Source organism: Vidua macroura, chromosome 11 (genome assembly GCF_024509145.1).
Source record: "Vidua macroura isolate BioBank_ID:100142 chromosome 11, ASM2450914v1, whole genome shotgun sequence".
NCBI lineage: Eukaryota > Metazoa > Chordata > Aves > Passeriformes > Viduidae > Vidua > Vidua macroura.
The window spans coordinates 12,405,538-12,431,935 of NC_071581.1; the positions used below are offsets into that span (position 1 = coordinate 12,405,538).

General features: G+C 37.7%; 1 protein-coding gene across 7 annotated transcripts in view; it reads left to right on the forward strand.

Moving 5' to 3' along the window:
- FTO (FTO alpha-ketoglutarate dependent dioxygenase) overlaps positions 1 to 26,398 on the forward strand; it is a 221,981-nt gene that overhangs the window by 188,676 nt on the left and 6,907 nt on the right. The window contains exon 9 of one of the 7 annotated variants that reach the window (XM_053987136.1): positions 43 to 123. The exons of the other annotated variants lie outside the window; for them this stretch is intronic. Coding sequence (XP_053843111.1) covers positions 43 to 64 — 22 coding nt within the window. The 3' untranslated portion in view covers positions 65 to 123. Of the gene's footprint in view, positions 1 to 42; positions 124 to 26,398 lie in introns of those variants that run through there. 7 annotated transcript variants of the gene reach the window in all.

Genomic DNA, 26,398 nt, shown 5'->3' on the forward strand with positions numbered 1-26,398 from the left:
TAAATATTTTGCAATAATGTTTTTTTTTTTTTCTTACTCAAGCCTTTTCTATGGACAAATGTGAAGTCCTTGAGGGTCTTCCCATTAAGCAGACAGAGCTGCCATGTTGTGGGCTAGTTGGATGGATTCTTGACAGTGCATGGGACTAGCAGGTGCAGTAGGTATGTGATTCTGCCTGCTGTAGGACAGAAATATATTTTCATATGAATGCCTATGGTTTAATGTTTGCATACCATTTGTTGTATAATTTTATTTCTTGATTGATCAGAGCACTGGACAAATGCAGTCATTGTCTGTTCCTTTACTGAGATGCAGGAACTTAGCAACACTCCTAACACAGCACTGTCTAAATCACAGTGTTCATCTGTGTGCTAACTTTTTTATTTTATAATATTGATTTTAGCATTTTTACTGTTTGTAGTAGGAGTTGCTTTATTGATATTTACTCAACCCCTCTTTGTGCAAATGCTGTGGAATACTTTGTTGCAGGTATTGACAGACATTTGCTGGTTGCTTCACCAGCATCAGCTTATTTCACCCAAATGGTATTCAGATGCTGTAATTGTTTCTTGCTATTGATTTTAGATTGCATTTATTACATGCTTCCAGAGACCATGGCACACATGCTGAGTCTGGCTATAGCTTTAATTCAGCCTTTTCCACAAGAATGTAAATCACGTGTATTAAAATTGCAACACCATAATGTTTTAAGTTTTGATTTGCTTTTGAAAGATCTCTCAAGAAAGATGGAGACCAGTCAGTTCTTGGTAGATTGGGAAGGAGTATCTCCCTGCTTCCTGAAGAATTCTGAACTATTAATGAATATTCTGCCATAACACTAGGGATTATGTACTGTCAATACTGATCTATTTTTGTACTGTCATTGCTCAGGCATAGGTTCACAAAGACATTTAAGAGTGAGTTATTTTGTTGCCTGCATGTCCTACCATTTGTAAAATGAGGACTTTTGGGCAAATCATATCTTCAGCAATTACTTTGCATGGATGTTGAGTGCAACATGCCGTATGAAAGAGTTTCTTTAATAAATGTGTGATTTCACTTGACTTATGCTCAAGTCCCACTCAGTCTTTCCACAGAAGTCTTTATTAATAAGTTGACCTGCCAAAGTGCCATGGAGGCACAGGCCTTTAGTGGCATCCCCCAGGAGATGATAACCCCAAATATCAATTAAAATAGTTTCACTAGGAAATACCCAAGGATGAAGGAGAAGCTTACGATATCACCTAAAAATGCTGATCAGTAAAACATGCATAAAGTGTCTAGTGACTTTTATCTATTACATTTTTTATGTATTTATTAGCCAGACAACAGCAGACCAGAATGACAAGTTTAGATAAAATTTGGAAACTTGACATAACCTTTTAAAAAATCAGAGTAAATGTAGGTGCTATACAGCATAGGAAAATTTCTTCTCTTGTGACCCTAATGTATGAGATGGCTCCTCATTTATTACTCATTTAACTGGTGGTGCATTTTGCACAGCAAGTGCTGTGTTCCCATGCTGGTATAACTTTATGTATCTATAGAAAATCTCTTTGAAGAACTGAATAGTATTTTTTAAAATTAATTTGCATTACTTGTTTTTGAAAACTGAGTTGCATTTTAACAAAAGAAGCGTGATACATTAAATACAGTTAAAAGCAGATTCCCCTAGGAAGGTTCATGAGTGTTTGTACCAAAAAGTACAGATTGGTACAATTGAGCAGATTTGAAAATTACACTTGCATTAAGAAAAACTTAAAGAGAAGCATTTCATAAACATGCAAGAGTGTATGTTTATGTGGAGGGAAACTTCATTACACGGGGAGTTAGTTTTCCCAAAAGATGAGTTGAACATTGTTGGTATTAAAATACAAAAACCATTTGCCAAGATATCAGCAATCAAATGCAGTCCTCATGTGATTGCATCAAATAGAAAACTTGGCCCCACGGTGTTATCTGTGAGTGAAGACAAATCAGCAGCTCTTCTACAGCAGACAGGCAAGGAAAAAAGCCATTATGAAATATTAGTGAACATGTCATGAGACATCAGTAGTTTGCAGAAGCTGTCCCGTTTGTCAGTGCTGCCCTAGTTGCTTAGAATACATGCACTGAAGAAAAAATTCTGTGTAATTTTTATATGTGAAAAAAACCTGAATTCATTCCAACTCATCGAGAAACACAAGTGTTATGAAAGGAATTAAATTGCATGCTTTGTATTTAGATAAGAATGTAAATGTTTTGAAGTGTACTAAATATTTGGAATGCAGCATTTTAGTGTGGCGAAACTGTGCAATCTTCTGATTCTCAGCTTTCTGTTTCCTGAGAGCTTTTCCTGAATTCAGGGGAGGTTTCCTCTGGGCAAGGAGCTCAGGACTGGGCTCTGTCATCGTCAGTTAATTGGGCAGAAATCTGCAAATGGCAGTGTTTGAAAGAAGTGTGTGGATGAAGGCAGACAGGCATCCTGCAACAACTAATTCACCCACACAGCGCATCTTTGAACTGTCTAAGGCATAGCTAACTGTTTACATGCTACCAACAAGAGTAAATAGTCTGAACAGAAGGAAGAGACAGAGTTGCTGTGAATAAAGAAAAAGATTACAAGACAGCCCATCTGCTAGAGAGTACCTGTCACCTCCAGTTACAAGCTGGAGGCAGCCCTACCTCTGAGCAAGTAGAGAGACCAGTTTATTATTCAAACAGGAGAGAGGGAGAAGCTAAGTCAGACCTCCACTTTCTGTCTGATACAGTGTCAAAATATCAGTTTCAGGAAATTTTGTGGACAGAATAGTGAGGATGAGTTGAGTCTAAACACTAACAAAAAAAATAGCTAAAAGAACTGCTTCAGCAGAGCTAAATGGCTCTCCTGGCTAATAGCTATGCAGGTGATTGAACACCCAGGCTCTCAGGTGTAAACAAGAATTCTGTCAAGGAATGTACTACTGGCAACAAGGATAAGAATTACATTAACAGCTAAGGCAATCTTGTTATCCTTAAGAATCCTGATTATAGTAATTTAAAAAACAATCACCTGGTTGTCATTGTACTGCAAGCCTGACAAAGGCAATTTTAGAGGGCCTTAAGCCACATAATTTCCTTTTCTCTTTGGAATACCTATTGTTTTTATATCTATATAATATAGCAGAGATTGGAATACCTATTGTCTTTGGAAACCTATTCTTGTTGTCTACAGCCAGGTCAAGTTTCCCTCCTTCCACTACCATTGTCAAAACCAGGTAGGGTGGTCACAGGCAGTTTTCACTGCTCTTACAATTTAAGGAACCAATTTAATTTTTTATTTATGCCTCAACACTGTCCGATTTTATTTCCCAAACTGCAGGTTAAGAATCCATTTTCTGACAGCAGGTGGAAAGTTGCTAGAGGAGCTGCGCACCATGTGCGGAGAGCCCGAGCACATGGCACGTGTAGAGGTCAGCTGGAACGTGGGGCGGGGTGGAGACGGCCAAAATCCCAGTCTCCAATCTCTTATCCCCCCTTTAAGCAAGTGGAAAGAAGCTCTGTCTCTGTGGGGATTTCACCTGACAGCCAATCAGGGGAGAGGAAACTGTCACCACTGGGCTGCAGGTGACTCCCCTGAGAGGTGGGGAAACTCCAGCTACTGGGGGACAATTCCCCTGACTAGCCAATGGTCATCCTCAAGGGATAGCACTGTGGGAGGAGCCTTAGCATATAAAAAGCAATTAAATGAGTCATAACTGGTTTTGGTTCACTTGTCCACTTGTTCATGCCCTTTTTGCTTCTGTTCTCACCCTGCCTGCATCCCGTCTTCCTGCAGTCCACCCTGCTTTGTCCCTGCTTCCTTACCTGTCCACATCTGTTCTGTCTAACCCCGCTTCACCTTTCCACAAGTCTGCCTGCCACTGCCCACAGCAGCCTGCTGCTTCCCAAAAAACCTCTTCAACCTGTGCCACCTATGGCCATGAGGACCTCTATCCCAGTGCCAAACTGCTGTCAGGCTTAGGTTTAGGGTTAGGCTTGAGAGAGGCAAGGAGCCTACAGGTCCAGGAACACTGAGGCTGGAAGAGGCATGCCACGGCAATCCCATCAGCGCCCCACCATTGCTGCTCCTACATCTTTCTGATCTTCACCACCTGATTTAGTCCAAGGATGTCACCCAGGATTCCCCCCATTCCAACCAGGGTTGATGGGACCACACACTCACAAGATAGCTGATTTGGTCACAGGGTTGGCAGAAGGGAATCCCAAAAAATCTAATGGATGGTGTCCCCATGGATGTGTTAGAGAAGGTGGTATTAGAATGCCAGACAAAATGAGTGAGAAACCAAGCTCAGAGAAATGCAGTATGAACCTGAGCACACATCCTTTCAGTGACCGAGGAGGGGAAGAAATTGTGCTGCCATGGCTCGCAGCACACACCCTTGACCTGCTGCTTGGAAGCCAACAGTGCACCCTGGGATTCTGGTGGTTCTGTCCCTGTCTTTCTTTTCTCTCTTGGTCTCACTTTCCCCCTCTTCGCTTAGTTTTCTCTTCCTCTGTGTAGGGACACATTTCCTTCATTATCAATAAGTGGTTCTCAGATACAATGTTTGCCTAGTTTGTGCTTGATTTCATCCAAGAAATCTGTTAAAAAGAATCCCCCCCCACAATACAGCAGAATATAAAAATTAATCCCCCCCCTTATAGCAGAATACAACACAATGTTTTTGTTTTACCTATTGTCCCTTGGGGAATGGACAGATTGGGTGCAGACATGTAGCAGGCCATCTTGACATTGATTTTTGAAGGTTCATTAGATAAATGCTGACATCATAGATTGATGTCTCTTTAAAACAGTGCCTGGCACAGAACCATTGGGAGAATCAAAAATATCGACTTATCATGTTTGTACAGGAGGCCCATGGAGATCTCCTGCATTAATGGGTCTATCAATTTAGGTATTCTTTAATTATTCTAATTGTACATTTTACAGCTGGAAAGTGGCTTTATTAGGACTTCTGGCTAGGTAGTCACACCTTTCAAAGAGAAGAAAGAGCAGTGAATTATCTACTTTGTCATCACATCTTGAATTGTTCAGGGGGTTTTTCAGTTTGTTTATTTTTCTTTGTTATGTGCTAATTTGCCTGTATAATGTGGTGGTAAAAATGAATAGGGATGCAGTGATGGGCCAATGCAGAGGCCAAAATGCTATGTGGTAGTTCAGAGAAATAGAAGCTGGTAAAATAAAGTTGATGGTTTTGTTCGTGTTTAACCCCTCACCCTGGCACCATCAATAGATTGAAGACATCATTTGTATCTGCAAGTGTTTGTTTAATTAAGACCTCCTAAAAATCTTTGCTATTGATTCATTCCATTATCTTATTGATTAACTGCACTGGATCATGTACTTGCTCTTTAGTGGAAGGCAACAGTTTCAGCCTGCTGTCATTTACCCACAGATGTGAACAGTAAGCAATGTTCAGCATCCATGTCTGCCAAAGTGTCTTGTGTTTTAATGAAGTACTGGCTGCAATTCCCTGTATTACATGAGAAAAGCCAGTTGTCTCCTGCTGGTGGTGTGACCAAGCATAAAGGTTTTCTTCCAGTTATTCATAAAGCAGCTGCTTACCAGGGAATGTTGGAAAGTTGTGCTTTGCATTTCTGTGTTAAAATCTAGAGGTTTGAGTCAGAGCAGCAAATTAACACAGATGACCTGCATATCTCATTTTCACGGTTTGTGGTTTGGTTTTTTCTGTACTGGAAAATAATGTAAACCAGGACTTTTTATAATACAATGTCATATTTGTGCCTTGCAGCTTCACCTTGTGGCGTTTTATGCATAACCTACCATTAATATGTGCATATATGTGATAAAAGCATCTCACCACTGCCTCTCTGAAGATTTTTCTCAGGAAAATGATTCAGTAGCAACATTCTGACTGCCCAAGAATTGCAGTGTCTGGCTACATTTGTGCAACCACATGTGTCCTTGTTTGTCAGCTCTTTGTCTTTGTTTTTTTTTAGAGAAGAATCCTTTCCTTGTATCATTGTGATAGCAGCGTGGCATGTAGTACCTTATTCCAGTACAATTCCAGAAATGAGTTTCTGTGTTGGAAGTGGGAGTCTGATAGCTCTGACCTGGGGACCAGCTGGCACAAGGTCACACAAGTGTAATGACCTCAGCTGCTTGCCCACCCTGGGAGTGCTGCTCTCAGAATTGCTCATGCCACCTCTCAGATTTTAGGGAATACCATTAGTGGCAAGAAAAAGGTGGTGACTGACAGTAAAATTATTGGTAAGTCTAAAGCAAGGGAAAAAAACCCAGCCCAGCATTTTCTCTTTCTGTCCTGACATTTGAGTGACAATCCAGATTGGACCAGGGTAGCAGCCAGTATTTCAGTGGAAAATGTTAAGACATTATGCATGCCACATTGAGGTGTTCCATAGGAAATAGGGCATATATTCTTTATTTTCACATGCAGCTCACTCTTGACATTTCCAATATACCGTAGGTACTGTGGGTGGTCTCCCAGCGAATGCCAGTGGGTTCTTTGCTGCCCTTGTGAAGGAGAGGCTCAGAAACTCCCACCATGACAAAATCACTACTTTTTCCTGCCTTTTTTATATAAAATGAAAACTTCTCCACTTGAGCTCTTTTAAAATTCTAGCTCAATTGAAACTTTTATGTTTAGTTAAGTTTATATATCTGCTGGCATGCTTCGTTAATTTAAGCCAAACCCTCAACTTTACCTTGGCAAAGTCATTGATTTTGTTGGGTTCCCCACACCCTAATAAATGAGCTAGCACCAAAACAACACCCAGTGGACAGATGACTCTTTTCTGATTACTTTTCAGGGTCTTTGATGGCAGCTGTTGGTCCTGACTCAGCTTTTTTGATACCTCACCATGGCAATTTGTAGTGCCTCAGGTTATTTGTAACTGCATACATGCTAAAATTAAATTACAGAGTACAAGTTCTTTAAGTTCTTACTCTTTAAGCCATCTCTGAGAAATGTTGTACAGCCTTTTTTCTTCCTTTTTTTTCAGAATCCATTTAAGTGCAAATAATAGGTTCTTCTGTTTGCTGTCATAAATAACTGTAACATTTATGATTTAGATATGTAATATGTATCATATATGAGAACCAGTCAGGTTCTGGAATTGTGCAAGACAGGGTAGAAAGAACTACCTTGTTACAGGAATTGTCTTTGCTTCCCTTCTGGTCTAGAATCATTAAATTTTTTTCTGTTTGTTTGACCCAAATGACTGCTTCACTTTGGGGTTGCTGCTGTGAGAGATCCTGGCAATCTCTTAGGTGGCTGTAATATCCTAGGAGGCTTTGTCTCAGAGCAGATCTAGAACTGAAGTTTGTGTTTGGTGGGGAATCAGTAGGAACACAAATACTTGCCTGACAGGCCCACAGGAGGCTGAAGGACCAAGGCAGCAGCCTGCAGACATGGGACAGGGTGGGACTTGTTCCTTCCTCTGATCAGTCTTCCTCAACTGCACAGGCTTGGCATCTGTGTGATAGTCTTTCTTTCTGTACCATGTTTGGCTTGGATTTTTTGCTTAGCTGCAGTCTGCTCCTTTTCTTAGGTTCTGAGCACTTACTGTGATTAGAGAACACTCAGCCAGAATGGGCTCTGTCCAGTTCTTACCAATCATTGAAATGATGGGAAAGAAGCTCCACGTGTCCCTTCTTATTTCATCTGTGGCTGGGCTGATCAGACCAACTGTTTGCAGTAAATTCACCTTAGATACTTGTACCCTTGATGGCTTTAAATGAGCTGCAGGAGGTTTTGGTGAAGCACAACTACACCATGTCCATCTCCTTGTTGAGGGCCCAGTTTACTTAGCCAAATCAGAGAAACACACTTTATTCTGGGCACTGTTGGATAAACTGTTCAGAGTATCCTGGCTAGCTCAGGGTTGCTTAGGAAAATGGGATCACACCTTTGGGCTGGGAGTTAGGCTTTATTCATTTATGTTCACAGAAGTATAGAACAGTACAGTTTCAGTGTTTTTCCAGAAAACAGAATGGTTTTGTTTCCCACTGTCCTAAGATCCAATTACTTTGTAATCTTAAGTAATTAATTTATATCTCTGCAGGAGAATGTAAATAGTAGTAAGGAATACTGATATAAAGGGCAGCTGTAAGTTCCGGGGGAAATGTCAGTATTTGAGACAGTTTCTATAAGGACAAAAAGTCAAATTCTTAAAAATTTACCATAACCTTCAATTCAGAAGACACTTTAGCACAGGTTTTTGAAAGTATTTTGTGTTCCAAAAATAAGTATGACTTTTGAGAGATCTTTTGGATATATTTAGTTAAATGTAAGTTACTTGTTTCAAATATGTTAGAATGAGTTTTTTTTACCATTGGAAATGTCTTTCCAAAATATCTTTGAAACATTTAATAAATTGGAACCAACCCGTTCCATCAACTTCTATGATTTCAAGAAATTAGGATTTTCTGGCAAAAACATGCTTCATTGAAAAGATTCCAGCTAATTCTATTGAAGATTTATTATTTATCATGGACCAAATCTTGCTTTCTGTACCTACATAAATAGTTAATGAAAGTGCTTCCAAGCATAAAGCATGAACTATCTGGACCAATGTTATAAAGTGCTTTGAGCTGGGAGAAATAGAAGCTGAAACATGGAAGTTACATTATAAGTAGAGTTATTTTTGTTCTGTAGAAAAACTTTTAATTGTCAAAGACTTAAAAAGAAAATATTTTTTCCCTTTTGAATCCTACAAGAGTTAACTTCAATACACATCTAATATTATACTGCATTTGTCAAAAATTCAGTGCTATTGTTTTGATTACTGAAGCATAGGTGGAGATCAACTGAACAATTAAAACCTCCAAATAACATTTCAGGAATTGCCAAACTGAGCATGAGCTTCCAGCAGAAAGGACTTATTTTAAAGTTGAAATTTTGGTGTAAAATGTCTTTACCAGTTTAAATCTTTGCTGACTGGAGTATACAAAGGTATTTCACAAAAGACAACATCTTGGTCTTTTCTGGAGATCGAATTTACTACATTCATATAATAGAAATCTGAACTCATGTATCTTTATGTAACATTGATTAAAATACAGTGTTTTAGAAGAAATAACACTTATAATTGCTGAAACTGGCACAAGTGATTGCAGTACTTTGAAATCTGAATAGAAAGAAATGACCAGTTTGAAGTGAGTTCTACATTAAAACATAAAGATAATCCAGCATTTTTGGGAGAGAAAATGTATAGGATTAATCTTGCTGTATTTCTCCCCAAAATTACTGTTTGCCATTTAAGATAAATGAACTCAGAACATGCTTCCTATATAAAACTGAACCCTCTATCCAAGTGAATGGGTGTCTTGTCTGAATGAGAACAGAATAAGACCATATATGTTAATAGGAGGCATTACAAACTGAAAGATGTATGTTTGAAAAAATTAAATGAAAGCTTCACAAATCTTTGTTAACTATGTCTACTCTACACATACAAGACAGCTTTCTCAACATATGGGGACCACAGGTAGTAAATATAATTGGGCAAAGCATGTCTAAGAACTTGGGACATCATCTTATTCTAACCCCTTCATTGCTGCCATTACATTAGCAATTTCCAGATTAATTTTCACATAGAATACTACAGAATAGAACTATCCTAGTATAAATGCTTTATATTCAGCCATTTGATTTCCTATAAAACCTGTACAGTTCTAATGCAAACTGTGACTATCCTTGTATCTAGCATGTTTGCCAAAACATGACATAGAAAACTTTTCTACAGATAAGACAGTCAGAATTTTCACTGCTGTGGGTAGCTTATACTATTGGTGAACTTGCCCTTCCAGCAGAGAGTTTGGTAGGTCATTCCACACCAATGAGGAAAAAAGTGCACAACAGCACAGTCTAAAAGTAAATAAACAAAAGCCTCAGTGGAATTTCTGCTCTGTAAAACACTGTGTTGTGAAGATTTCTTTCTTTCTAACTTCCCTTCTTTTCCCTCCATCTGAGGCCAGCTATAAGTCCATTAGGATTTCTTGAAGGCTGTAGCAGGCTAAAACAACCCTTGCTGTGATTGCTGGTGCACTTTTGTGGTTCTGTCCCTTTTCCCCTGCAGACAGAAATGTAAATTTTTCAGAATCTTTGGCCAGGGCTACCCTAGCAACCTTCTGTAAATGGGAGATACTTTGGAAGGAGGATCTAAAGTTGTATAACTGCATGTTGATTTTCATGCACCCCAAAAGACTGGACTGTTTCTATTTTTCTCTTGGCAATTACTCAATCTCTATGTAGGTAGGCAAATAATTTCTCACCTGGAAATGAAACAATGACCAAACTTGCATGAATTGCTTTTGCTTCCTGACCACTTATTGCTAAAACACTGAAGTTTAGTTTTAATCTTGTCTATACTTCTAGAGAGTCCCCAGGGGAAAGGAGCTGTTTTATGTACAGCTTAGCCTGAAGCACTTGCGTCACTGTACAGTTTTGTATTGCTTGTTTAATAGACCACAAAAGTCAACATCTCTTTGGAAGAACAATTTGTGCTTAAAGTAGTTGCAAATTCCAAGAGATCCTGTTGAGGCAGGATGTTGTGAGAAACCCAAAGTTGGAACAAAACCTCTTGTTCCCTAATTATAATGTTAATACTTGGGAAAACTTAAGCCAGTCTGTGTTGGTTTATGTCAATAAAGGTTTGGGTTTTTTCTTTCTTTCTTGCCCATCCTTCTTTGGGAAGCTGGAGGTAAGTCAACATTTTTACCTTCAACGTAAGAATGTTTCAGTTGCATATTGTTATGGAAACAGCTTGCCTCTTTGAAAAGACACAATCTGCATTTAAAATATCTTTAATGAAAAGAGGTCAAAGGCTTTAGTTCACAGATTTATAGAATAAGTGAAATTGAGAGGGATTTCAGGAGTTGTATAGACTAAGCTCTTGCTCTAAGCATTATTATCAATGAGGTCAGATCAGATCGCTCAGGGCTTTAGCCAGAGCTTGAAAACCTTCAAAGATGGAGATGGTGCAACTTCTTTGTGCAACCTGTTCTACTACTTGGCTGTCTTCATGGGAAGAATGATTTTATATATATATATATATATATATATATATATATATATATATATATATATATCTGTTTAAAATATCTCTTGTTTCAGTTTTGATCTGTTACCCCTTGTCTTCTCTGAAGAGTGTGGCTCCAACGTTTCCTTGCAAGAATTTCTATGGTACTTTGTTGGTTTTTGTCATGCAGATGGAATGCAAACCATTAACCTCTTTGCTCTGAGCCCCAGGTTGTCAGAGTAATTTTTGTTTTGCCTTCCTTGGTGTCCATTCAACCTGGGATGACTTTTTTTTTCCCTGCAGTTGTAGGTGTCTATCAGATAAATCCTGCCTTTGGTCACAAGCACAAAACATTTGTTTGTTTAGTGTCTTAGTTAGGTTCTTTACAGGACAAATGCAACTAAGTCACTAATTTTCATAAGATGGGGCATGTAATGAATGCACTTACAAAAGTGCACAGTTTACACAGGAAATTAAGCAATGAAGCTAATATAAGATTGATGAGAAAAAGCTCACTGTCAGCATGTCATAGTATTACAAGCTGTATCAGATTTGTGTGACCAGCATTAGGTTTAAAGAAAGTACATTAAAAGCAATGTATGGTTGCCTGGTTTCTTCTTCAACTATCAAATACAAAGCCACACATGAGCAATCTTGAGAGCTGAATATAATCCCTCTGACAATATCAAACTCTTGAGTTCTTCTGACAGCCACTGCTGAAGCCAGCTGATTTGTAGAATAACACATTGTCCATTCCTTCAGACAAGTGAAATTACCGTCCTCACCTGGCCATATTGAAATGATTTCATTAATTTCAGGGAAATTCACTTCTAATCACTTACAACCTTGTAGCAGTTTCTGTTGTGATGGACAGTTTTACAGATTTCAGACAGCAGCTAGAGCTTCTATCCTCCTGTGGAAGTGCTGAATAGTTCTATGTATACGCTCATGTCTATATTACATATGTTTCATTGCTGAACATTCCAGGCCTACTTACACAGGCTGTGTGTGAGAGAATCAGGAGTTCTGCTGAGACCAGTGTCTGACAGTGAGTGCCTGGTGAGTGACTCAGAGCCAGAGTATGCAAAACTTTGTGGGATTGTTAACAGTTTGAGCTTGACAAGATCTAGATGTCTAGATTTTATATTGATCTCGAATTTTCCATCAAAAAATATTTCCGCAATTGTGCTTTCACTCTTTTTGAAGGGAAAAAAGGTCAGCTTTGAAAAGGTGGAATGACCAAGCTAATCATGTTATATAGTTTATGCACCTAGAAACATTAATTACTAACTTAAGTAAGTAAATTAAGTAAGTCTCCTTAAGCTTAAGGAGAAGAAAGTACAGCACCAAGGAACAACAGTGTTTGCCTCTCACTTTTATTTTCTGAGATGATTTAGTTTCAATAACCAAGGTAAAACAAGCTGAACACAGGTAAAGCTAATTGAATAGAAAAAAAACCCCAAACAAATTCGTTCTCATCTGTTTGAAGTCTCAAAACTTATGGCAAAGAAAAGTCAGCAGTCCTGTGGAATAAAATATTAAGGCACATTTTTTAGCTGGAGCAGGGAGCAGCTGATGTACTAAAATGTAATCATGACCTGAGAGAGATGTGTAAAGAACCAACTGTATGAACATGAAACCAAGCTCTTTTGAGGCTGGAAGAAGTAGCAAAAAAAAAGTCAGAAAGACAAGTGAAATGTCTTTTGGAAGTTCTTTTTTTTTTTGGACCTTGATCTTATGCTAGACAAAGAGAACAGGGACCAATAGTAATTGAGTTGAAGATACTTAACATGAATTATGATAATAGATAAAACATACTGCTGATGTAAAATGGAGCAAATCATGAGTGTAGCAGAGGACCTTTAGGGTTCATTGGGCTGAGAAGACTTTTTTATTATTAACAAACATTATTTCTGTTTTTTTCCTGTAACAACATGCAGAGTTTTTATCATATAGTAACATTTTTTATCAACAACTAATTGAATCCATTATCTACATCATTATAGAATACCTGGAAGGGGGGAATTTATGAAGGACATTATAAAAGATATGACTTATTTGGTCGTTCCAGGTTACTGGGATCAAATTTGAAAGCAGCTTGCTCAGATTTCTAGGCTGCTGTGCCCTAGCCCCTTGAAAGGTGCCTGTTATTTCCTACCCATTTGTTATAGTATCCTGTTCTTGGCAGGATGCCTGCTATTTAAGGTTACTTTCATTAATCAGCCATAAGTTAATTTCTTTGCAGGCAGAATCTCTGATCTCATTATGTTGTCTTTAAAGCTGAAGACCTCAGGTTGTTTTATTTTCACTTTGATACCACTGTAAAAAGATAGACTTAAGGTAAGGAACAGTGTCTCTGAGGAATCATTTGGTAGTCTTTGAAGAAGTGATAAATTGGACAATCATGAAGCAATATTCACATCTATAGTTAAAAGTTTCAAAATTCAGTGACTGATGTATTTCTGGAATGTGGATTATATCCCTAAAATAACCCTCACTCTATAGATTGCCTTGCAAAGATACATAGAATTATTCTCATAGGCTGCCTGTGTCAGGGCTAAACACACAATTAAGTCAGTGATAACATGAGAAAATCTTTTTTCCTTCCCAGTGACATGCAACTGTTTTTCTAGGGGTTATATATATATTTTAGCTTATAGCTGTGACTCTTTTTGTTGTACTTTTTTGTGATTTTTTTTAATAGCAGTCAATTTGTTTAAAAGTTTATAGACTGATCCATGACTCCTGTAGTACATTTCTGCTTTGAGATGTTTCTTGTTTTCTTTCTTAAAACTTCTTTTTTTTCTTTTTTCTTTTTCTTTTTCTTTTTCTTTTTCTTTTTCTTTTTCTTTTTCTTTTTCTTTTTCTTTTTCTTTTTCTTTTTCTTTTTTTCTTTTTCTTTTTTCCTTTTTCCTTTTTCTTTTTCCTTCTTCTTTTTTTTTTTTCAAAGATAGGTGGCCATTACCAGTACATGGGAACAGCAGTCTGACTTGATATGTTGCATATACTATGAGTTTAATGTTTTTTTTCCATTGCACTTCATTTCCCTAATGCTACCTGAGGTACTTCGAGACACATGCATCCCTGTCTTCTGTCTTTGAGAGTTAACTTCAACTGGAGCAATAAAATCTGGGTGCTTTTTAGAGCATTAAATCTGGCGAGTGGATATTTGTCATGATGTCTTTCAGGACCACCAGGTGTATGTCAGGGAGTGGGAAAGTTGCTCCACAGGTAACTCAAATCTCTGTGAGCAAGCCTGGTACATGAAGAAGCCATTTGTATCCCACTGAGTCCCATGATGTTGAGAACGTCGCTGAGATTTACACGAGTCCAATCTCTGCAGCTGATAAGAAGGGTGGCTGCAGCAGAGCGGCATCCGTGTGACCTGAATCCCTGTTTCTCGTGCTTCAGAGTGGCACTAGTGGGGTTTTTGGGTTTTTATTTGTTTTGTTTTTAGCTGGGTCAAAGCTGCTGTGAAGGGTGCATTTTATGAAAGCAGGCAGCTGGAAAGCGGTTACGTGGGAGAGCTCGGGAAAGGGAGCCCCGCGGCCTCTCGGGGATGAGGTGGGAATGCTGGGTCAAAGGGAATGTATTGGCAAAGGCCCTGAATGCCTGTTCCTATAGCTTACTTAGAGTTGCCCCAATGCTTTTAGACAGAATTGTTGTCAATGGTATTGATCACATGTTCTGATAATCCAGCCAGCTTCCTGATGTGTTAAATTCCCTTCTTTCACGTGGTGTTAAGTGTGGAAGAAGTATCTGTAACTCTCAGTGGACACCACTGAAGGATGACTGCTTGCCATCAATTGTGCTGCACTTGCCAATTCCAATTAGTCATTTACTAGCAATTCTGTACCCTTCAAATATACTGTGTACTTCTGGAGTTTTAATTTTTGTTTTTATCAGAAGAATTACACAGAAATTTTTATTTTCATCAGACATAGAAAATGGTGAATTAAATTTCTGCTACCCATGGATTCTTAAAAGTGTATATTCAAACTGAAAAGAGGACAAAAAAGCTACCAACTCCAGAGGAGCAAAATTTTGTATTTAAAGCAATATAAATACAGCAAACAGGATCAAATGTAACATTTGAATGTAAGCTGAAATTTGCAATGCATCTTGGAAGGAAACTTAACTTTGCTTAAGCTTCTGATTTCTTTTGCATACTTGCTTGATAGTTTTATGAACAACTTCTTTCTATAGAAAATATCAAGTTTTCAATCTGCTTTAGCTTGTACTTTGAATCGGTTGCAATGTAAGAGGGAGGGTGAGATTTTTAAGACCTCCTCCTTTTTATTTGTGTGTATGCATGTACAGTAACAGCTTCCAGGTTTCCCAGTCTCCATCACTATGAGCTCAGAAGAGCTGTTAGTGCTGACAAGATCAGATGCCATCACCAGTTTTGTCTAAAGGGTCTTGTGTGATGTTCCACCTTATCACTACCCCCTCCCTTGCTCTGCAGTGCAGAAGGGCAGGAGTGCAGCCCGTGAGCCTTGTGCAGCCCATGGGAAGGCATCCAAAATTCCCCTTCAGTCAAAGTGATACTTAATACAGCAAGAAATGGGTTAATGATTGTATCTCCACTTCAGCAAATGCACAATAAAGAGGTAGATTAGGAGAGATGAAAAATTTATTGCAAAAGTGGCACAGTATTATGAAAAACAAAATTATTTCATTGAGCGGGAGTTCTGTTCCCATAATCCTAACAATAAACTCTGTTACAATAATAATACGAGAAAAACTAATTGCAGCAAGGATAGGACAAATCTTTTTTAATCCTCCTTGTCATCTCAACTAAATCCAAACCTATTTGTATTAACCTTTGCTGACAGAGTCACATGATGGACATAATTTCTAGTAATTTACCAGCAGTAGATCTAACCTTTCTTCATCAAATATTCATAAAGGCATGATTCTCAATGATTTTCTGTCTCTTTTCATATTTACAGCTTGTTGTCTTCTTCCTTTTTACTATAATTTGAACACAATTGAAGTCAGATGGAATTAAAGTGGAATTGCTATAGTGGCTACAGTACCTGAAAGCAATGAATAACTAATTGAAATTTCTTATAAGTCAAGATCATACTCTACTCTGATGGGACTGCATTAAACAGTCCACATGTCCTTGCCTTTTGGGGAGTTAAAAACTCAACCCAGATTAAATGGCATCAGTTCTTGTCTTTTGCATAATTGTTTAAAATGTGTGTGTCATGCATCTGCATAAACACATGTGGAGTTGAGAGTATGAACTTCTACTGAATTCTTGGACAAGGTATTTGACCCATGAAAAGAAATGCTGTGGGCTCACTTCTTTCTTTAGGTATAAATAAGACTGACCATTGAACTATTCAATTATGCTAATGTAAAACTGATATAAATATTTGAAGATAAATCAGTTAGATTGAGGCAGCGTAGAACTAGCATGAAATTTGGACTATGCATCTCTTCCCTTCTAGGAAATTTAAATCTGAAATATGATTATATATTACCTGTAAAATGATCACACATCACAGTAAGTTTTGTTTCTAATGAAGAAATTAGACCCTTTCAATGCAAATAAAATGTATAATGGAAAATATTAAACAGGGATTCATATACATCAAATATTATGTGATAAATTCTCAGAAGTACTTTAGACTGGTATATTTGAATTTAAGATGATTGGGCAATTGCTGTAAGCATCCTTTGCATCACGCTGTGAACCAAAACTCTGCCTGTAAGTTTGATAGATAATGATAACCTCTGATAGATAATGCGGTGTCACTGTGCTCATTCTCACCGGAAGAGATTGTGGATAAGTGGAAACACTATAAATGATTAAAAAAAAGAAAAGCCTAAAGAAGTCCTTTTCCAGTAAGCATAGTATGCATAGGATTTTAGATTGTATTTTTTCTTGACTAGTTCAGGTGCTGATTTCCCATGAATTGAGAGCACATTATTGTGACACCAGAAGGGGGTTTGGTGTTTGGATAGAGCAGTGATGAGGGCATAGAAAGTAGTTAAATATGCCCCAGAAGGAGATGAGCTTACAGGTAAATACTGTCTACTGGAGCAGTTGATATGCTTTAATTACAACATTTAGTATTTTTAAAGTTAGGTATAAAGGTTTTAAGGAATTCCTTAAATGAAACCCACTTAAATACTTTGGAGAAAAATGCAAGAAAGCTGTCTTGGAAATAGAAAAAATATTTTAAAAAGGTGTAGAGGCATATATAAAGCTGTTGCTTCACTTTAACTTTGCAGAGAATTAGAGCAAATCATATGTATTACTTTGGTTATTCTAGCCTTTATCAAAGAAATGGCCTTTTTATATCCATAGTAATTATGAAATAAGAGGAATTATTCCATAAATGACATATATGCTTATTTGAATGCTCAAAATTACTAATTTTCAGAAATAAAATTTTTTGATTGCCGAAATTAAAAGCTGTCCTAATTTTCTATTGTTTCAGAATAAAACTGAAATAAGTGTCTTTGTTTGTATATAATTAGAACTTTAAATTAATTGTATAGAGCTTTAAATAAAATAATTTTATAGGAATGTGCAAAACTGCATTTCCTTTCAGGTGACAGCTTTAACTATTACAGATAAAACATTTATAAACTCCATAAGTAACATTAATGACATTTTCATATAGGTTCTGATTTCCTGAACTCACAGCTGGTTAGAGGTACATCCAATGAACACTTTAAAGTGCAGACTGCTTTAAAGAACAGAAAGCCAAACAATTAAACATAACATCCTCTAATCAGTTATTGATGTGGAGCTGTGGTTTATTCTTTACAGCTCAGAACACTGCAGCACCATGAAGTTAAATGAGATACCCCAGAACTGGTTACAACCTAGGGATTTCCCCCCACCTCTTTTCCATATCACCTTCTTTTATGAGGTTCTGGCAGTCTGCAAGTTTACAGTAACCAGTTGTTGATGCAGTGAAATGGTCACCAGCATTCTAATGCAGTTGATTACTCAATCATAATAAAGGTATAGAAGGTTCTAATACATTTCATATTATATATGTAATTTGTTTTCTGTAGTGACCTAATTAGGTTTTAATAAGTCAAACTGCTTCTTACTCTTGTGGGAATATGAGGGAGGATTCAGTACAGGGAAAACACACAGAGTTTTTAATTTAGCCACATATTGAAAGCATGGGTTTAGTCTGTACTGTAAAGGCAGTGTTTCCAAGTGTCTGGAGTGTTTATAGGTTATTTCCAAGAACACTTTCTCTCCTGGTTACTGTGCCAAAGTTTTGCTCCTCTTCAGCTGACAGAAGGCTTGAGTTTAGTCTGTCTTCATGTTTAGAGAATTTGTGATTATCAATGTGATTATCATGCTCCTGGTAATTCCAGCAGACAGTCGTGAGTGTGCCTTAGTGCAGCAGGTGAATCTCAGGCACTTCCTCTGTGTAACTTCATCTAAAGAGTCTGACCACCAGGTCAGCAGCCTCCTGAAAAATGGGGTTTTCCATCAGTCCCTTGGCAAGGGCAGAAGGTTACTGGGACTAATCAAGTTGGTCTTTGGGTAGCCAGTAAGGCTTTGTGGCTTCCCAGGTGACCTTGGTCCTGTAATGTACCATAAAGGACTGGCTTTCTCCATTAATAGTTCGTTTGTGAGAGCTGGAAAGGCAACTTGTAATACAGCTGCTTTTCCATAATGACATTCTGAACAAGCAAGATGATGTCCTTTGATCCAATGTGACCTTGTATTTTTGGTGATTGTATGATATCTCTAGAGAAAATAAGTAAATGAAGATATAAGCATGCTGCTTAGTTATATATTCATATATTTCTTTTTTTTTCATAAATTGCATCACAAAATAATATTTTCTTAAATTCATGTGTGTGTACATACCTTTGGCCCAATTCTCTTTTCAGTTAAACCTATGTATATTAAATGTTAGATTTATACCTGTCTATTACAACTGCAAGGGAATGAGGAATATGATGCTTCCTAAAAGATTTTTTTCACCTGCATAAGGGTTTTTCTCTCCATGGTGGTGTTGGGTTCAAAGGCTAAACTGATTCTTTTGGGCTTTGAAAAGAGAACTCTTCTGTCTTCTTTCATTCTCCTGGAGTATCTTTTCCACTTAGAATGTATAATTTTACAGCAAGATCTATTACAAGGAGCTTTGGAAGTCTTATTCAAAGTAAGCTCATGAAAGAATGGATATATAAAATTTTGAGCATCATTGTATTTGGGATTTGTATGTCAATTGTTTTGACTTCCATCACAAGCTACTAAATTTTGTTCCTTTATGCCTGTGCTAGTGTGTAACTGCATGGTTTCCAGGCAGGAATCTTTTCTAGATTTGAAGATGTCAGAAATTAGGAAAGTTCTGTTCCTTTAACAGTTTTTCCCAGTGTGTGATTGACTTCACTGTAAAAAACAGGCATATTCAAATTTCTCTGGATTCCTTTTTAAATTTCAGCCCCCACTGCTAGACAAGAGAGCTCTTCCATATAAGATACTTTCCTTCAGTCTATTAGTTTTAATTCTCATAAGTCAAGCAAATTGAATAAATCATTATCATGTGTTTTTCACCTGTCTCCACAGTCTCTTTTCTGTTTTCTTCAACCTACTTCTAAAAGGCTGGAAACAAGGCTAGTCTATGTTATTCTTGTTTTGTTTATCCTTCAGTATTTGTTTTCCAGAAAAAGTGCACTGATTGTCATGCTTTATATATTCATGCTATCTGTCAAATGAGGCTGTACCAGATATTCTATTGCTTGATGATCTGCTACAGAGCCTGTAGATCCTAGGAGCACCCTAGGAGCTCCCTTGTCATGATAGTAGCACTCTAACAGTCTATAATTTCCAGAATTCAAATCAGCATTATTGGGCCACAGAGTTCTTCAGTCTGGTCCAAGTTAATTGCCCAACATAGTGCCAGACATCAACATCTCTAAGAGGCTGTGTGCAAATATGCATGTTGTTTGTGTGTATGTATTCTGGAGTAAGTTGAGAAAAAACAGGTTTGAACACTGCTAAAAGCTTGATGGCACAGCCCTGGCTGGCTTCTGCCAAGTGGGGTTTTTACATTAGTAGTAGAGTATTTAATTCCTAAAATTCAGCGATGCAGGGAACACACTTTATTGCTGTTTAATGCAAAGGTGTTCTCTTGAAGGTATTTAAAGCCTTCTAGTTAGAAAGGTCACAAATATATCAAGAAGATTGGCACCTAGTTTAAATTATGAGACAAATGTAAGTAAACAGTATTTTTGTAATACCTTGTCAGGAGGAACAGAGAAAAAAAAAAGAGGAAGTGCATGGAGCATTCCTGAGGGGCCTGAAAAGAGCAGGTAGTTGCAGTGTGATTTCACCAGTGTTTCACCCTGGCTGTGCAGACAAGACAGCATTAGGTAAACTGGACCTGATGAAGTCATTATGTCTTGGAAAAGGGAGATGAAGCAGATAGCTGTTATCAGAAATAGCTGAGCCAGACCTGTCAATGTTTGGGCAGGCAGCAGTGTCCTCTGTGCTCAGTTGTGATGAAATGTTGGAAAAGCTCAAGTGAAAGTACAAAGGACAAACTCTGTAGGAGAAGGTCTAAGGAAAAGGGCTTGTTGTCTTCCTGAGGAATGTCATTAATTTCCCTGGATACTCCTACTGGCACTTCAGTGAGCAGGGTAGAGGGTGAAATTTCCATGTAGAACTGCACATTTCTGAAAAATATGAACTACAGATTAACAACTCCTCAGGAGCAGTTAAGAATGGAAAAAGGGACACCTGCTGTTTGGACTGAAAAGAGGAGGATTATGTAGCTACTGCCAAAACCCTTAAAGTTTACATTCATTTCTTGGCATTATGACAGGCTGGAGTAATAGCATTTCAGCAGAGAAAAAGGTAACCACATTGCATAGTAGATTGATATGATCACAGTATTATCTGAAATAGCAAACAACATAGGAGGGATATTAGGTCAGTTGCATACTCAGGGAAGCAATGTTTCTTGTAACAGGAAGAGAAAAAATTTCATCAGAACTTCATTGCAAGGAAGCTCAGCTGGCAACCTATAAACTAGGAAAAATGGAGTCTGAAATACGACATTCCTAGACAAAATAAAACATATAGAAGGCCAAAATCATCCACTTTTCATAAAGTTTAAATAACTGTTCTTTCGCAGACATAGAACAACGGAAGACAAAACAGTGGGTCTCTTGTGAGAGTAGTGAAATGGATACTTTCCAAGATACATATCTTGATTTTTCATTAATTTGTACAAAATATGGAGGAATGGACAGTAAATGGCACTCAACAACAAAATACTTCTGTTTCCTTGGCATCAAAAAAATTACAAATATCCATGTAGAATTGGAACCTGACAGTGTATTGTAGGTTACTTGACAGAAATCCCTGAGACGTTCCTGTGGTAGTTTACTGAAGTCCAGCATTATTCAGGTAACATGCCCATGAATTTTTGTACATGAGTTAGAATGTTCAGTGCAGCACAGGGACTAGAGACTAAATGCAGAGAGAGGCATTGGGGTAGGGATAGGATGGCTGCCTCAGGTCCTTAAGAGAAGTTGCAGATAATCCTGTATGTATGTATGGCTGTGCTCTGAGCAGCGATGCAGAGATCACCTCCCAGCCTCTACACAGTGGAGATTTTCAACCTGTGCTGAACCCAAAATATATTTGAAAGTTCCACTGAGCTAAATGAGATTTACATGTGTGACTATGCATTTTGCTGAGAACTGAGAGAAGATTGAATCAGATCCTTAATTAACTAATAAAAGAGGTCTTTGGAATTCTGATGTGCTGTTTTAGGAGGAATTATATGATAAAATAACATGAATAGCCATGCAGGTCAATCAACAGAGCAGATGTTAGCCTCTCTTCTTAGCAAACTTTGGGTTTTGCTGCCATTTCATGGTAAAGAATAAGTCAAGAGAAAGCACATAAATGAATTTGAATTATGCCTTGCAAATACTAACAAAATAACCTGTCTGAAGCACTCGTAAGGCATTAGCAGCATATACTTTATTATGATTGGACTGTTCCCTGTGGCAATAACTTCAAGAAGAATTTAAGGAGTAGTTGCATTATCTATGGAGAAGCAATTTTTTACTTTCTATGGAGGCAAGATAGTTTTATGAATAACTCTGAAGTTTACTCTGAAGGCCATTTCAGTCGTCCATAGATCTTACGATATTATGTTACCTTCTTTCGTTTCAAATTCACAGCATAAGAAAGAAAAAGAATGACATAAATTGGATGTTAGAAGAGTTCTGACGATAGACATCAGAAGAATTCAAGAGTAAGAAGAGAACTCAGCATTATTTGTTTTTTTCCATCCTAAAGTAAAAAGAGAACAAAGCATCAAAAGCATCAGTAGTGATAGAGAGAGCTCAAAGCCAGGACTATATATTATAGCATAAAAAACAAGCAAGTTGGCACCACCAGAAGGTCTAAAGTCTTAGTCTGTGGTTTAAAGTCATTGATATTGCAGTCAGAAAGATCTTTCAGCTGCAGAAGTAGGAGAAGAGCTGTATGCATTTGTTGCAATAGACATTTTAGGTTTTGCCTGCTAGTAGCATTTTGGTGCTCACTAGGTGAATAAGTGTCCATGGTGCTGAGAGAATTCAAGTCCACTGATAGAATGTTGTAGATCAGAATCTTCCACTTTTTGTAAGTACATCTGAAAATAATGACTGTGAATTTAGGCATTCACATCAGATGCATGTACTTTATCTTGTGTTTAAATTGGTGGAATGCAATCATAGTCCATAAACTAAAGCATATTCCAGTCTAGTAACTTTGAGTCATCATCTAATCCAATCTGTACTGGAATTTTAGTTGGTTTTAAAAAATATTGCAGAATTACCTAAATTCAAAAATTTTGAAGTACAGTGATGCTGAACTTGAAAGTAAGTAAAGAAATATATTTCTTCACATTGTATTTGGGCAATGGTAATTATTTACAAGTGAAAGTAGAAATTGATATTTCAAATATCTATGTAATGTTTGCAGTTATTTGAAATCCAAAGGGTAATAGAAAAAATTCTGAGGTCTTGCTTGATAGTCAGAAATATTTACTCCACTTGTAGAGAAGCAGCTTGTTGAGCATATTGTTGCTATATTATTTTTATATGTGGCTGGACATACCGTAGCATTTCCTGGGATATCAAGTCTATTTGTCTGCCAGCACTGGAATTTTTTTGGTGGCATATTTTTATAGTGATTTATCCATAAAATATCACTGAATAAAGCAGCAGCCATGGAGAAATTCTGCAGTGGTTGAAATGTGATTAGTTACATGAGGCTTTCTTTTTTTATTCCTAAACTCCTAACTCTTCTTGGGCCTCTCTGCCTTTCTGGTATCTGTTTTCTCATTTCCCTATTATTTGTTCCTCCTGCGTCCATTTCACCTCATGTTGACCTTAAAGAAACTGTGTTTTAGCCCCAGAATTGCATTGCTCTTACAGTAGGAGTTCCAATATATGTTATAAACATTCTGGTTGCAGGCTACAGCCAAGGTGCACAACACAGGGAAGACAATGTCGTTCTGCAGCACAATAAACCTTTAGTTTTGTTTGTTTCTTTGTTTCCTAAGCCTCTTAGGAGTTCAAGGCCATAGCACTTGATAGAAGATTTGGCATAAGCTCCTCTTACATGTGTGTGAGTATATATATGTATATATGTATAAAGAGAGAGATGTCTATGTACATGGATGTATTTATGCCTCAAGTTATAGTGATAAACAAGATTTTAATTTTAGTCTTGAGAGAGTCTTGGAGTTGTTTGGCTCTCGCATATGGTGCTTATTATCCATCTATTGTAGCTTCCTTTTGGCTATTGAAATGTGCAAATTCACTGAAATGGAGCAAAGCAGGAAAGAGGTGCATCTTAGGAAGAGTCTGAGAGGATCCAGGTGGTTTCTGGGCAGGATCTCCATTTGGTGTCGCTCTCCCTTATGAGCCATACATGCACAAAGGACTGTTCCTTGTAAAATCATACGTGGAGTCCTTGCACAGTGGTTACTACAAATGCCTAAGGTCTGCAGTTCCATTCAGCTCCCAAGTGCTGCCCCTTGTGGGTCACCCTTGCTTTGGTTCTGATGGAAGTTGGGGGATTTTGGGGGTGGGTTGTATTTGCAGCCAGCAGGAGTGGTGCAGGAAGGATTACATTGCTTTGATGCTGAGAAGATATAGACCCTTTCTCTCTAGACTGATTTAAGGATCAAGTAAGGTGATTGCTGTTAGTTGCATTCAGTCGTGTTTCCTTTGATTTTACTTTCCTTATATAACAGGGATTTGTCATACAGCAGTTGATTTTTATTAACGTGAAAAGGTGCCTTATGGAAAAACATACACTCAACAAGGAAAATGTTTTAGCTTTCTTGCAGAAGGGCAGAGCCTCCAGATCCTGAAGTTCTTTGGAAAATGGGATTGCTTATTCTAAATGAGGTGGAATTAAATGGGAGGGCCATCCTCCTGCCATGTCATTTAAAATGATGCTGTGTTTACATTTTTGCTTACCTATATGACTTTTACATAAAAAGAGTACAAAAGATAAAGTGAAAGAGTAAATGATGCTGGAAGCATCATTAACTTTTCAGATGACATTCTTTTCGAAAATACAGTGTCTTTCAAAAAAATGTGCCATATGCATGGCTCAGCCCCAGATCTTCCAGCAGTCTAATACTGGCAAGGGAGGGCATCTGTAGCCCCCTGGGGAGTGGGCTGTGGGGATTTCCTTTTCTCCTCTTTGTTGGTTTTTATTTCCATTTCCTTTTCCTCTCTTTTTTCAGTCATTTAACGCTGTTCTGCACAACAGAGGGGAGCATCTGGCCCCAAGTAAACACCCAATAAAATAAGTGGGGGAAATTCACAGCTCCCTTGGTGCTATTGCGTCTGTCTGTCTGGTTGTGGACTCAACAAGATAACCATGCATCAAATTACATTGTCCAGGCTATCTTCACAACCAGAAGTGCTTGAAACCTTATTTTAATAGAAGCTTAGATTCTGGAGAATACTATAAAATCTCTCAAAAGGCTCCAAATCAGCAATTCCATCTGTGTTTCTGCAAATGTAGAGGAACAATGCCCCAGCTGATTATGCAAACAGAATGAAAATAGTTATTTTAAAAGTGCATAAAATCGATACTTTGGGGAAAACAAGTCAGCTGTGTTTATATTCAGCATATAGCAGACATTTTGTTTCTTTGTCTGAAAAAATCATAGGAAAGCAAGGATTGCAAGTGAAATAAACCAGCCGATCATACAGTGCAACAGAGGGGACTGGAACATCAGATGTCTCAGCAAAGGCTTAGAGAATTTTAGGTTCCTTCTGAGAGAATATAAATTATATTGAGGTTGATATATTTGTATGTTGTTTGAAGTCAAAGCCAAATATTCTTAACACGGTGGGAATAACTCCCTTCCCATTGCTGATCATGAAAAGTATGTAACTAAATCTATGTCTGTGGTGCTGAAAATTTCCTCCTAAATGCTGTCTCTTCTGGACTAATGGGATTTTTTGCAAGTATTGGTGTGAAGGGGTGTGCATATAAATATGTATAAACGTGCTTCTCATACAGTCAGGATACATTCCTTGTATACATATTATTCTAAAAACAGGAAACAAAAGCATCTGAGAAACAGGACTGAAAGGGAACAATTTTTAGACCTATAAGTTAAATTGGATTAAACTTCATCTTTCAGCAAATGCCATGTTATTTATTCAGTGTTTCTCTGGGGGATTTCCCTACCCCCTACACTTTATAGCGAGTAGTGATGTTTCTTAATTAAAAAATCAAACAAACATGGAATTGAGGCTGCCCCACACAGACATTCTCCTGTGGGAATAGGAGGTGCACTGATTTTCTCACGGACAGTTTCTGGGTCTGTTGGACACAAAGGAGGGGAAAAGCTGTGTCTGGGGAAGCAAAATCACATCATGCATCTGATGCCAGGACTATTCTCAGTACTGCAGGGCCATCTCCCAGGTATTGCCCTTTATAGGGGAGAGCTGGTGGACATGGTGAGGAAGGTCACTGATAAACTCATCACAAGTCAGGTAGATTTCTGTTTATTAATTACCCCACAGTAGAGACTACTGTCTTGGAGAAAGGAAATTCTTGTTTCCTCTTTTCTTTCATTCTTTCCACCCAGAGCTGGAATGTTTTGGAGGTTTTAGGGCTTTACAATCCCAACTCTGTAGCTGAAACAAACCTTTATCCTTTTCCTTAGTTTCTGAGCTAAATAGTTTAGAAAGACTGAAGTACATTTTGACATATTTTAATTAATATTGTGGGGGAGAAAATGTTTTAAGTTCTTTATAGTTAAGACAAAGCAAAATATTTTTTTAAATGATTTTGAGTTTCATATTTTTCTACAAATGCATGTGAAGCACATTGGTGCATGAC